Here is a 13,031-nt window from a genome sequence, read left to right as displayed (position 1 = left end):
AACCCCCGCGCGTTAATTAACGGGCTCGTCGTCGGCAGATGGTCGCTTGGAGGGCTCGTGGATGTTGGTGTTAATTAGAGTCACGTCTTGGCCCTGGCAGCCACGGCCCCCTGTGGGCTGCCCTGCCCCAGACGTTTCCCACACAGCACTGATCCCCTCGGGCTCGCCTGGGCATTCCGCTCGGGAATGGCCTTCCCTCTCCCGGCACGGCGAGGATGGGCTTTGCTCCTATTTATACTGGTTTGTTTTTCCTTTTTCTTCCTGCTGGGGAGGGGTTTGGACCCCAGGCTCTCCAACACAATAAAAGGATGAACTTGTCTTGGTGGCAAACTGGGCTGTTCTCTGCTTTGTTCCGCTCGGTGGCGGGTCGTGTTTAGAGTTAAAAAAATAAACCTTTCAAAGGTGTTTTTGCCCCCTTGCAAAGCAGGTGCTGTGCTGGGAAGCAGGACAGGCTCTGAGCACATCCCAGGAGTGCTTCCAGGGTGGATTCTTTCTCTTGCAGCTCTCTGATGCTGCTCAGTGACATTTTTATTGGCATTTACGTCTTGCCCTTGGCTTCCTGGAAGGAGGTTCAGGGAGGTGACAGCTCTGGGTCTGTGGGGAGGGAATGTGTGGGTGCTTCAGGGATGGGTCCAGGTGTTTGGGCTGTCTGGCAGGAAAATCCTCTTGAGGGAATACAGGGAGACTTGGATCTGGTGGGTTGGAATGTTAAGGGAGGGCAGTGGAAGGAATTTCATAGAACCACAGGATGGTTTGGATTGGAAGGGACCTTAAAGACCATCTCATTCCATGGGCAGGGACATGTTCCACAGGTTGCTCCAAGCCCTGTCCAACCTGGTCTGGGGCATTCCCAGGGATGGAGCAGCCACAGCTTCTCTAGGAAAGCTGTGCCAGTGTTCTCCCACCCTCCCAGTGCTCCCCCAGTATCCCACTTTGTCCCGGTGCCCTATGGAACTGGACCAGTGGAGATCATGGACCTGCAGGGAGAGGGAGGTATGAGGATGCTCCCAGTAAGCCCCAAACAGGTCTCACTGGTTTGCTGCTGGTCTGGCTTCAGAGTGAAACCCCACCTCAATCTCCAGAGTCTTTATTCAACACTGAATCATAAAATAGCTCTTTACACACTTTTTTTTTTTGGGGGGGGGGAGGGAGGAGGGGGAATTGGTTTTTGTTTTTTTTGTTAATTCCTTAAATACACATTGTTTACACTCGCCAAAGTTTCAAAGCAACAACATCAAAGTGCGTCTACAGGTGATAGTTCCAACCAAAGTGCTAAAAAACCACGGGCTCCTGGCCGGAGTCGGACCCTGCTTCCCACCAAACCCACCTGGAACCTCCAGTGCACCCTGATCCCACCACTCCCCCTCCTCCAGGACAACATCCTCTGGTGGATTCACACCCAGGACCCGGTTTAGCATCGAGGGACCACGGGGATAAGAGGGGAAAAAAAAAAAAAAGGGGGCTGTTTGGTTCTCCAGACACTGGCACATCGCTGCAAAGAGACTAAAATAGACCTAAATTTATAGAGAGTTTAAAAAAATAACTTGGGAGGCAACTGGCTACCTTTGGGGAGGGGGGAGGTCGCTGTACAGGGGCCCCTCGGAGCCCGCTGGCGGAGCAAACGAGGGCTCTTCAGGGAAGAGGATCCCAAATTCCTGTCTTTGGAGATCTCTCTTGCCCTGCACTGATTATCTCCTCTGATTATCTCGAAGCAAAAGCCACCCCACACCATTGCACCCACTTGTCCCCGGCCCCAACCTGCCTCGTTGCCCCTCCACGGGGCTCAATCCCGAGGCTGGATCAGAAAAATCCCATAATTTTCCCTGCTTTTGGGCAGCTTTCCCTCCTCTCCTTCCTCCCTTCTCCCACCCTCCACGGTGGGGGGAATTATTTTGCCTCCCACGGGTGAGGAAGATCCATCACCACCTTACAACCAACCATCTCCAGTTCCTAAAATCTCCCTGCTTTGTTTTCCCTCCTTTTAAAGCATTTTCCCACTTCCCAATTCCCAAATGCTTTTGCTCCATCCCGACCTGCATTTTTCCTTCCCCCAAAACGAGAGGCTGAGCTTTAGCAACGCTTTTCCTGCGGGTTTTTTTGTTCTGTTTCCCCTAAATTCAGAGTGTTTTGGAGGATCCATGCAAGCTGTGCCCCTGCTGGCAGCTGGCACCGGGACACATGGCATAAAAAAAGTGGGATAAAGATTAAAATCCTCCTTGGACAGAGCTAACCCTGGAGTTCCCGTTTTCCTCGAGCCCTGACATCCCAGATCCCCCAAACTGGGGGCACAGGGATAAGGCAGGAGGAGGCAGCTGGTCCCTGGAGTGTTCCCAGCTCCTGGGGGCTCGGATGGATGGATAACAAGCAAAACCCAACCAAGAAAAACATGGATTTGGGATAAATTTGGCCCCTGAGCTGGCTTTGATGATGTTGTTCCTCTTGAAATCCCTGACCAGCACCCAAATTCAAGCGACAGGGAATGCTGGGAATGTTGTCCACAGGGAAACTTCAGGAAAACTCCTTAGAAAAGGAATAAATCTCCCCAAAACTGGTCCTGCAGGAGCCAGCTCTGGAACTACCATCCATCCAGCCCCTGCCAGCTCTGGCCCTCGCTGTGACCCCAATTCTCACCCCGGATCCATGGATTTTGCTGGGGATTGTCATCGCAGAGCCCCTCTGGGGCTTCTCTAGGATCTGGAATGGGGCTGAGCTCCTGGATACACTGCCTGATTTCCAGGCTTTTCCCAGGGAATTTGGTATTTCTGTGTGTTTCCATCCCTTTCCAGAGGAAATGGGGTTGAAACTCCGTGACCCGGGCGGTGAATCCACGAGCATCCCGTAGGGATGGGGGTTTGGGGAGGGGAAAAACAGCAGGATGGGGAGGGAAAGCAGCAGGGAAAGGATCAATATGACATTTCAGTGGAAGAAATACAGAGCTGTTAATGAGCTCATTAACAACCTGGGCAATTAGGAGCCACCAGGAGGGCTGGGCCCTCATTACCACCTGTGTCCTTGCCCTCACCCACCTCCATCCCAAGATGAGGAGGGAGGGATCCGTTCAAGCCCAAGGAAAACGGGGAGAACCCCCCCACTTCCCATCTTCTAATCCTTGAACCTGCTCAAGGCCTTGTGTCATCAGGGGATTTCTGTGGAAACGTGGCTTTTGCTGAGCTGGATTTTTCAGGAATGCCCCGATGGTTCGCTCTGGTCTCGGTGACACTTCCAAGCACCAAATTCCAGTGGGAGTGTCCTGCCATGAATTCCAAACCCCAGTGGCTCCAACACCACCACAGACACGGCCACTGACACCACTGGCGGGCACAGAAGGTTTCTTCTCCAAGAATCCTCAAACATCTCCCCCTTTTTCCATCACCTTTGCCTTCCCAACAGCCCCGAGGAGCTGGGAGAAGGTCCCAAAAACCCGGAGCAAACCCGGAGCAGCCGCCTTCAGTCTTCGGACACGACTCTCCACCACGATAGTCTTTAAGCATAGAGTGTATAAACATGCTGAGTATATAATTTTCCTTTAAAATCTTTTTTTTTTTTCCTTCTTTATAGAAATAAATACTTACTTTGTTAGGGTTTTTTTTGTTGTTGTTTGTTTTTTTTTTTTAAGGGAATTTCCCAAGTCTCTGACAGCTCCACTGGGACGCTTTCCTGGGATAAGGGCTGGATGTTCCCCGGGGGGTTGTAGCTTTGCTGGGTGGGTTTTTTTTTTTGCTGGTCGGGGCATCCCTTACTCCTCTTGCCCCTGGAATTTGTGTCCCAGTCTTCCCCAGGTGGAGGTAAAGCCATGGCAGGGAGCTGATCCCAGTGCCAGGAAGCTCATCCATGGGGATATGGTGGGAGGCAGGAGTTTCTCGCAGGCATTTTTTGGGGGGCTCCCACATTTTGTGCAGACAGGGAGCAGCCTTCTCCTGGAAAAGCTGCAGTTGGAGGGGGGAGCAGAGGTGCTTCCAACGGGAGTTATGGCCAAAAATCCCTTACCCTGTTTCAGGAGGCGGCGTGGGTGGGATGAAGGGGGGATGAAGGTTCTCCTGAGATGGGGTTGGAGACCCAGGAGGTGCCTCCAGCCCCGCACCGGCTTCAGCGATTTGGGATTGATGTTGTTGTCTCTCAGGATCCCCACGGACTGTTGTCATGCTGGCAGCCCTGGCTGAGCTCTGCCATGGGCGAGGAATGTGGTCCCAGATGGATCTGCAGCCTCCTCCCTCCTGGAGGGATGTTCCCTGTCAGCCCCTCACCCTGGGAAGGCTGGAAGTGGAGGGAGGTGCCCTGGGAAGGGCTGTCTCCTCGGAGCCACGCTGGCCAGCAGGCACCAAAACCTCCAACACTGGTCCAAATCGGAGGAAAAACCCCAAAAATCTGCTTTTCCCAGTCGGATTCTCTCCGCTCAGCCCGATCCAAGGGCACCTGGCGGGGGATTGGGATGACCAGGGGCTGTGGTTAAGGCCGGTGTGTCCCCACTGCTGGCAGTGCTGTGATGGGTGTCCCCAGTTCCGTGGGCACCTCCTGGTACTTTATCCCCAGGGTGGAGCATGGAGATGCCTGGCCCTGCTGGATGCCTTTCCAAAGCCTTTTCCCGTGGGAAAAAAAAGGGTATTCTGGGGATGACGACTTCCTTGGAGACACCCGGGAAGGAAAAAGCAGAGTTAAAAAAACCAGCCGTGGCCACGGATAAGGGTCAACCAGAGGCTGTCGGGTGGTGCTTTCACCAGCAGCTTTGGATTTTGGGATAATTTGCCCAGGGTTTCTCCTTCAGGCTGCTCGGGAAGGTGATGAGATGGCAAACATCCCATTCCAGTCCTTCTCTCCACGTGGGACAACTCGCTCTGGATGGAGCCTGAACGGGGTGGTGGATGGTGGGGACCGGAGCGTGACCCGTGTTTCCTGGTGGACGAGGATTTTGGAGGTGGTTTATTGCCTTGGCAGGAAGGTTTTGGTGGAGAGGAAGCGAGGCTGGAGACCTCTGGAAGAGCGACCATCTCTCCTGGTGTCCTCTGGCTCCCGCAGCCCCCCGGGATGCAGCTCTGCCCCCCGGGCTTGTGCTGTGGGGGCTGCTCTCTGGGCAGCGTTTGCCCAGGTTTGGGAGCCCCTCTGTCCAACGAATGAAACGGAGACCCCGCAGGAACACTGGGTGTCCTTCCCTCTGGAGGAACAGCCCCTTCCCACCCCACCTCCCCCACCCCACGGAGAGGACAAGGAGCCCGTGGGATGGGCCGGGAGATCCTCGGACGGTCAAAGAAAAAAAAAAAAACCCTCCAAGAAAAACAGAGCCTGAAGAAAAAGACATTCCCCAAACGTGGATCCTTGGCAACGAGCGGCCGCGGGGGTTCCGAGCCATCTTCCCCTCCCGGGAAGGAGCGTCGCCCTGTCTCCTGGGGCAGCCAAAAAAAAAAAACTGTCCCGAAGTAGCACCTTCTCGCCCGCCAGCCGGCCCTGGGATGAGCCCCGGCTGCCAGTCCCTAAGGCCTGCGAGAGTTTCGGGTTTTCCTTGTGCACGAGCCGGCGGACCCGGATCCGCGCGCCGGGCGGTGGGTTTGGTTTTCACGGGGCCGCCAGGCAGAGGAGGGAATGTGCTTTGTGCTTCCCTGAAGGTCTAACAGCCTCCTTCCACTTTGATGTGTAAAATCTTGGAGAAGCCGGGTCTTTTCCTCAGGGCCTGGAAGAGGAGCGGGGAGTTGGGGTTAGAGGGGGGATCCGGCATTCCTGATGCTCCAAGGGGTGAGGGAGGGAGAGGTGGGAATATCTGAAATCCTTGCTATGGGAAGGACACGGGGAAAGGGAGGGAAAGGGGAATCCCTGCCATGGGAAGGACAAAGGGTGAGGGAGAGGTGGGAGCATCTCAAATCCTTGCCATGGGAAGGACACGGGGAAAGGGAGGGAAAGGGGGGAACATCTCAAATCCCTGCTAAAAGAAGGACACGGGGTGAGGGAGAGAGAGGGAAGAACATCTCAAATCCCTGCCATGGGGAGAATACAGGGAAAAGGAGGGAAAGGGGAATCCCTGCCATGGGAAGGACACGGGGCAAGGGAGGAAGAGGAGGGAACATCTGAAATCCCTGCCATGGAAGGACATGGGGTGAGGGAGAGGGGAAAACATCTCAAATCCTTGCCCTGGGAAGGACACGGGGAAAGGGAGGGAGAGGAGAATCCCTGCCACAGGAAGGATATGGGATGAGGGAGTAAAAAGGGGGAACATCTCAAATCCCTGCCATGGAAGGACACAGGGAAATGGAGGGAGAGTGGGGAACATCTCAAATCCCTGCCATGGGAAGGACATGGGGAAAGGGATGGAGAAGGGGGAACTTCTCAAATCCTTGCCATGGGAAGGACACCAGGCAAGGAAGGGAGAGGAGGGAACAACTCAAATCCCTGCCATGAGAAGGAAACGGGGTGAGGAAGAGGGGGAAACATCTCAAATCCTTGCCATGGATCTGGTGACACTTGTATTACCTGGGACTGGGATCCTTTACCTGGAGTTTATTCACCATTTCTTCAAACATCTTCTTGGCTTCAGGGCTGTGGGGCTCCTTGAAATAGTCCACAATTCCCACCTGCACCACGATGGACTTGAGGTTCCGGCACACACCTGAGGGGCAGAGATACCACCTGGATTCTCCATACCTGGGGGGCAAACGACCTCCCCACGGCCAGCACGGACCCCACATCCCACCCTAGTGCTCCTCAAGGCCTTGTGCACGTGGGGAAACCTCACCCTGAAGCTGGAGGAGACCTGCTCGTGGTGGCCAAGACCAACACTGGGCTACGAGATGGTCTCTGACTGTCCTGTCCCCAAATCAGCATCCTGCTCTTTCCTTGGGAAACCCTTGCCCTTCCGTCCAGAGGGGGGAATTCCCAGCAAGTCCCACGACAGTCACATGAGCCCTGGCCACCAGGACAGACCCTACTGATGGCTGTGGACCTCCTGTCCCGGGAAAAGGCTTTGGGCAAGTGGTGTGACCCCGAACTCAGACACAGGGGGGTGAACCTCAGGTATGTCACAGACACTGGGGTCTGGATTGCATTGTGGAGAGCACAGAGGGAGCATCCCCATCCTCTCTATGGCCCAAGGCAATACCAGCTCTCCTTGGCCCATCCTTGGCAGGGGGATGTTGGATCCCCTCTCAAGGACCTGGAGCTCCCAGCTCCTCCCAGTGCCAACAGGTTCCTGTGGATGAGGCTGGAAGGAAGGATCTGCTCCACGGACCTGGATATCTGGTGGCCTCGTGGCAAATGGGTGATGCCCTCTGGCATTGCTACTCACTGTTGAAGTGCAGCAGGGCTTTGGGGGTGACCGGGGTGGACGTCAGCACCAGCATCTCCAGCCCCTTCAGCCCCTCCCGACACACCTCGGCTGCCACCTCCTGGTTGATCTCGGCCACGTGGTCCAGCTCCAGGACCTGGAGCCTCATGCAGTTCCGGGCTGGAGGGACAGAGCACCCGCTGTCAGCGTCCCACGGGGAAGGGATGAGGGTAGCAGGTGGCAAAAGGGGTGGGTGGCAGCAAGGGGTGGTGGGGTGCACCCGTGGACCTTGGCCCATGGACGTGAGTCTCCACTGAGATCCTCAAGGGGACCTGCAAGGTGCCCTTCTCCTTGTCCCACCAAGGGGGGAGGTGGTGCCCGGGGAGGTGGTGGAGTCTCCATCCCTGGAGGCGCTCAGGGAAAGAGCAGACGTGGCACTCCTGGCTGGGTGGTATGGTGGTGTTGGGTCACGGGTTGGACTCGGTGACCTCAGAGGTCTTTTCCCACCCAACTGATCCCCGGAGAGGTGCCTACCTAAGGATGCCAGTCCCTGGACGCCGCAGCCGGCGCCTCCGACGCCCAGCGCCCGCAGGTGGGGCCAGCACCGCCCGATCATCTGCAGGCAGCGGTTGCTGAAACGTGTCGGCTGCTGGCTGGGGAGAGGAGAGGAGAGGGAGGAGAAACAGCTGGGCAGGGCTGCCGGGAAAGCTCAGCCCGCTCTCCACGAGCGCTCCTGGAAGCGGCGTGGGATTGGGGCATCACCCACCCTGCCAATGCCACGATGGTCACGCTCTGAGGGGGTGTCTCCACACCAGCAATCACCCTAAGCTGTGCTGCCACCAGGACAGGGCAGCCCAGTGCCCCAAACCCTCCATCATGCCTGGGGAATTTGTGGGTACCCCATCCCTGGAAGTGTCCAAGGCCGGGTTGGACGGGGCTTGGAGCAACCTGGGCTGGTGGAAGGTGTCCCTGCCCATGGCAGGGGGTTGGAACAAGACAATCTTTAAGTTCCCCTCCAACCCACACCGTTCCATGACTCCATGACTCTCCCTTCAGAGATCTGAACCAGGCTCTGAACTGTTTCCTGCACAGATCAAACTGGCAGCAGGAGCCTGGAGCTCTGGCTCAGGTGGAGAAGCCGACATGCCATGTGCTGCTTCCCCCAGGGAAGACACAAGCCACCAGGACCTGACATCCAGCTCCTCCTGCTGAGTGACATCCCCTCTGTGCTCCTCGATCCGGGCTGACAGGGATGTGACATCCCAACAGACCTCCCAGACAAGAAGAAATGCCCTGGGGACATTCCCGTGGCACGGATGTGAGCGACCTGCTGTGCGAGCCACGAGCTCCCGAGCGCCCAGACCCTGTGGGGTGGAGATCCACCAGCATCTTCACGCCCCCAAAATGCTTTTCCAAAAGTGAGAATTGTCTCCCCAAGCAGTGACACCCTTTCAACAACACCCCGGCCCTTCAGGGCTGCTCTTACGTGAGCACAGAGGAGCTCAGACAAGCATTTGATGTTCAGTGTCACCAACCAGAGCCATCACGGCTTCCCTTTCATCTCTGGAGTGAGCAGCCTCCATGGAAACATTCCCGGCTCAGCAGGGAGGTGTCTACACCCAACAGCTCCCAGCCTTCACAGGGAGGGATGGGGCTGAGCTCCTGGTCTCCCAAACGTGCCTCCAGGATTGCTGCTCATCCCATGAAGACCCTCCCAAAGCAAATCTGGCACCCAGTTTCTTTCCAACCCATTGCACTCAGCCTCCACCTAACACAGTTCCATCCCTGGAAGTGTCCAAGGCCAGGCTGAACAGGGTTTGGAGCAACCTGGACTAGTGGAAGGTGTCCCTGCCTGTGGCACTGAATGATCTTTAAGGTCCCTTCCAACCCAAACCATCCCACGATTCCACGATTCTTACCACGGATGCAGAGGTGCGACCTGGAGGGAGATGATGTCCCTGCAACCTGCTCCAAGGGCCCAGATGACCTCGTGGCCCACGGGGTCCGTGGAGCTCCTGGAACAACACAGAGGACACGTGGTGGCCCCGTCGGCAGCGATGCCGCCCCGGGGGCCGAATGTGCAGCCTCTGTGCTGCTCCCTGGAGCACCTGGAGGTGCAAATCTGGTCACTGTTCATAACCCACGACCTGCCCGTGGACCAGGCAGTCCCCACACAGCCCGTGTCGGAAGGCTGAAGGCGTTCCTGTCTGGAATTGTGCCTATGGATGTGCAATGTCAAGAACAACGGGAGAAGGTGAGGCTGAAGGCGAGGAGGAGGATGAGACGACGTTGGAGGGGGGGTGAAAGTTGAAGGGGAGGTTGAAGGGGCATCTTCCAAAGGCAAAGGCGACACAAATGATTGGCTGAGACTGCCAGGCCATGCACCCTCGAAGAGCAGACAGAACATCCCTGCAGGTCCCGCTGGGATCGTTTCACGTGGGGACGGGGAAGGTGCCAGGAGGTGGGAAGGACATTCTGGCCATGGGCAGTGGCTGCTCCCTGGCCTCTGTCCCAGCTCTGTGGTGGCTGTTGGCCAAATGCCACCACAGGTGTTTGCTGCGGGCTCCTCCCTGGTGTTTTTGGAGGTATCAAAACCTCATGGGGTGCTGCTGGACTCGTGCAGGGGTTGGTGGAGGTGTGGGTGTACCACGAGCTCAGAGGAGCTTCTGCTGATGCTCCCAGTGCCAAGGAGAGATGTCAAAGAGCACCAACCTGATGCCACCAGCCCAAACAGAGACCCCTGGCTGTTCTACCACACCAGGATGTCTCCTGGAGGCCGGGGCTGTGCTTCCTAACTCCAAATGACCTACTTCAAAACTGCAAGCAAGCCTAAAAATAAGCGAGGGGTGTTATCTCGAGCGCTTCACGCGTCTCCACTGGAGAAGGTTGCCAAGAGCAGCCGGTTAATTAGAGCATGAGTCAGAGTCACAGGTTAGAGACGTGCCAGGAGCACTTGGACCTGCTCTGCTGCCCTTGGAGGAGCCAATGGAGGAGGCTTTGGGTCAAACCCAGCAGCTCTGAGCTGCCTCATGGGGTGGGATCCCCTGACCAGAGCCGTGTCTGAGCTCACACGATCCACACCAGAGGAGTGGCTGGATGTGCTTTCCCACCTGAAGGATTCTCCATCCTGGGCTGGGTGAGGACACACATCAGCTACAGGGAAAATGGATTCCAAGGCTGAAGTGGTCGCCTGCAGGGTGCAGTGAGAGCAAGGATCATCCTCCTGGAGTGTGTAGGAAAGGTAAATCCTGTCTCCACAGCAGGCAGAACCTCTTTGGAAAGTGGCTAAGACCAAGGAGAGGTCAATGATCTCCTCCAGGATGTGTGACCTCCTCCATGTCCTACACCAGAGCCTTGTGTCCTTGATCTTGAGCGAGATCTCCAAGCTGGATCTTAGCTATCCCACGGCAGAGCTGTTCCTCCCTCCCAGGAGAGAGGGACCCTGACCCTCTTCTCCCTGTTAGAAGCTTTCCTCATGAGGTGACAGTCAGGTGGGACCTCACTGAGCACCTCTTCCTCACCCTTCTCTAACACAAAGCAGTGTCCCCCTACCATACCCCTGGTCACACCTCCAGCTGGGATGAGATGGTAACAGGATGTTGGGAATGGAGCTGGAAGGGAAAACACACCAGAAGAGGACAAGAGCTGAAAGGACAGCTGGGGGACACCGAGGTTGCTGCTGGGCTGGGGACGTGGAGAGGTGGGTCCTTCACACCTCTGGATGGCGTTGGAGTAGGGAATAGGGACCGGCATCAGCAGAGCCCCAGCACATCCCACGGATGTTTCCAGATTTCCCCCAGCCCCGTGGCCGAGCAGGGGGGTGTCGGTGGCCGTCCTTACCGGTAGGTGACAGCCTGCAGGGCCCGGCAGTAGCAGCTGGCCAGCCAGAGGGAGCGGTCCGTCAGCACGTTGGGGCAGTGCGAGATGCGCAGGATGAGCAGGTTGCTGCCCGTGGCCTTCAGCAGGGACTCCAGACCAGCCTCCAGGCAGCCCCTGCCAGGGGTGGAGGCAGGGTCAGGCACGGAAGGCCATGCTCACATTCCCCATGGCCACCCCTTGGCTCTGGGATGCCCGAAACCCACAGCAGGAACCAGTGTCCCACAGTGGAAATGGGATCACAGGAACCCAAAATGTGCTGAGCTGGAAGGGACCCATGAGGATCATCCAGCCCAACCCTCAGCCCTGCACAGGCCCAGCCCCAAGAGTCCCACCTGTGCCCCAGAGGATCAGTCAAACCCTCCTGGAGCTCTGGCAGCCTTGGGGCTGTGCCCACTGCCCTGGGGAGCCTGGGCAGTGCCCAACCAGCCTCTGGGCTGAGGACACTTGGTGTGTTCAGCTGGAGCAGAGAAGACTGAAGGGAGGCCTCACTGCAGTTCCAACTTCCTTGGGAGGGTCAGAGGAGGGACAGGACCCAGGGAATGGCCTAAGGTTGGGTCAGGGGAGGACTCATGGAGCATCATCATCATCATCCCCAAGGACCAGCAGCTCCGGCTGTGGGAGGAGGGTGACCAGGACGCAGGGACTCACCGTGTGCTCCTCATGTAGTCCTCCTTGCTCTCCTTCTTCCCTCGCTGGCGCGGCTTGAGGTTTTGGAGGGTGAGGGAGTGCATCTGGGTGCACCACTGGGACAGCATGGCCAGGAACTGGGGGGACAGGGGTGCTCATCACCGAGGTGGGCACCCTCAGCACAGCCCCCACCACCCACCCCCAGCTGTCCTCGGGCAGGTCTGTGCACACACACGAGGTTGTGCAAGAGTGCAGGCAACAAAATCACGGGTGTGACCACAGGAACACGTGGGAACACGTGAGCTCCTGCCCTGGAGCATTCACAGGTGAATGCACAACACACCCAGCGCTGGTGCAAGTGCCCACCTGTGTCCCCCCATGACCACAGAGCCACGACCACTCACACAGGGTTGACCACCAACGAGGTGCTGGCACAGCTTCACCTCCCTGGAAGGAAGGTCTCACCCTGGGCAGTGCCACCCCCGTCCCCACCCCCAGTACCTTGGAGGACACCCTGGCGTTCTCCAGCAGCACCCGCGTCCACACGGCCGGGTGCCGGGCCACGAACTTCCAGTCCTTGCACACCTCGGCCGCCCGCAGCAGGGTCCTGGTGTCCAGGTAGGTGAAGATGCAGAAGAGAGCCGCCCTCATCTTGAGGATCTCGGGGCTGATCACCTCGCTGGAGTGCCCCGGGCTGCCCCTCTCCAGCCGGCACACCTTGCCCCCGGCCCCCTCGGGCCTGGCCGGGGGACACCCGGCGTCAGTGGCCACTGGGGGACACAGAGGACAGCAGGTAAGGGAACCTCAACCCCTGTCCCCCAACTCCCAACCTCCCCATCCTCCACCTTCTGCCCTCTGTGAGTTATATCAATCTCTACTTAGTGCTTTTGCTGGTTTTGATACAATTGCTTTAAATAACTGCTTTGACACGGTGCACTGCACTGCTTTATGCCATATTATGCCTTACTGGTGGGTTTTTAGCTTTTGCACTGTGTAGTAAATAATTCTGGCTAAGTTCTTTCGTCTGTTCATTTGTTCTGTTCGTTTGTCATAATAAATAACTCATTTTGTATAAATATATCCTTTTGCCATCACTAAAACCTGTGGGACAAAGTGGTTTAATCACACCTCTGTAATTCCTTAAATTTAAACTGTTGACACAGCCCGAGGCTAAGACAGGATTCAGCCTCACCTGAACCCTTCTCTGAGAAAAAAAATCAGTGATTTTTGGGTCAGAACCACCTTGTGGGGAGTGTGTGTGTGTGTGTGTGTGTGTGTG

At 56.8% G+C, this 13,031-nt stretch overlaps 1 protein-coding gene across 1 annotated transcript in view; it reads right to left on the bottom strand.

Moving 5' to 3' along the window:
- Positions 1-5,556: 5,556 nt before the first annotated feature.
- Positions 5,557-13,031, bottom strand: part of FBXO41 (F-box protein 41) — a 19,595-nt gene continuing 12,120 nt past the window's right edge. The window contains exons 4-11 of the mRNA XM_029963714.1: positions 12,254-12,522; positions 11,774-11,889; positions 11,087-11,239; positions 9,166-9,261; positions 7,781-7,899; positions 7,268-7,426; positions 6,477-6,592; positions 5,557-5,662 (exon numbers count right to left, since the gene is read on the bottom strand). Coding sequence (XP_029819574.1) covers positions 5,600-5,662; positions 6,477-6,592; positions 7,268-7,426; positions 7,781-7,899; positions 9,166-9,261; positions 11,087-11,239; positions 11,774-11,889; positions 12,254-12,522 — 1,091 coding nt within the window. The 3' untranslated portion in view covers positions 5,557-5,599. The remainder of the gene's footprint in view (positions 5,663-6,476; positions 6,593-7,267; positions 7,427-7,780; positions 7,900-9,165; positions 9,262-11,086; positions 11,240-11,773; positions 11,890-12,253; positions 12,523-13,031) is intronic.

The sequence above is a fragment of the Manacus vitellinus genome, unplaced genomic scaffold (genome assembly GCF_001715985.3).
Source record: "Manacus vitellinus isolate BGI_N305 unplaced genomic scaffold, ASM171598v3 scaffold_61_pilon, whole genome shotgun sequence".
Taxonomy (NCBI): domain Eukaryota; kingdom Metazoa; phylum Chordata; class Aves; order Passeriformes; family Pipridae; genus Manacus; species Manacus vitellinus.
Note: the sequence above shows the minus strand (reverse complement) of the source record. Positions and strands in the feature narration are given on the sequence as shown.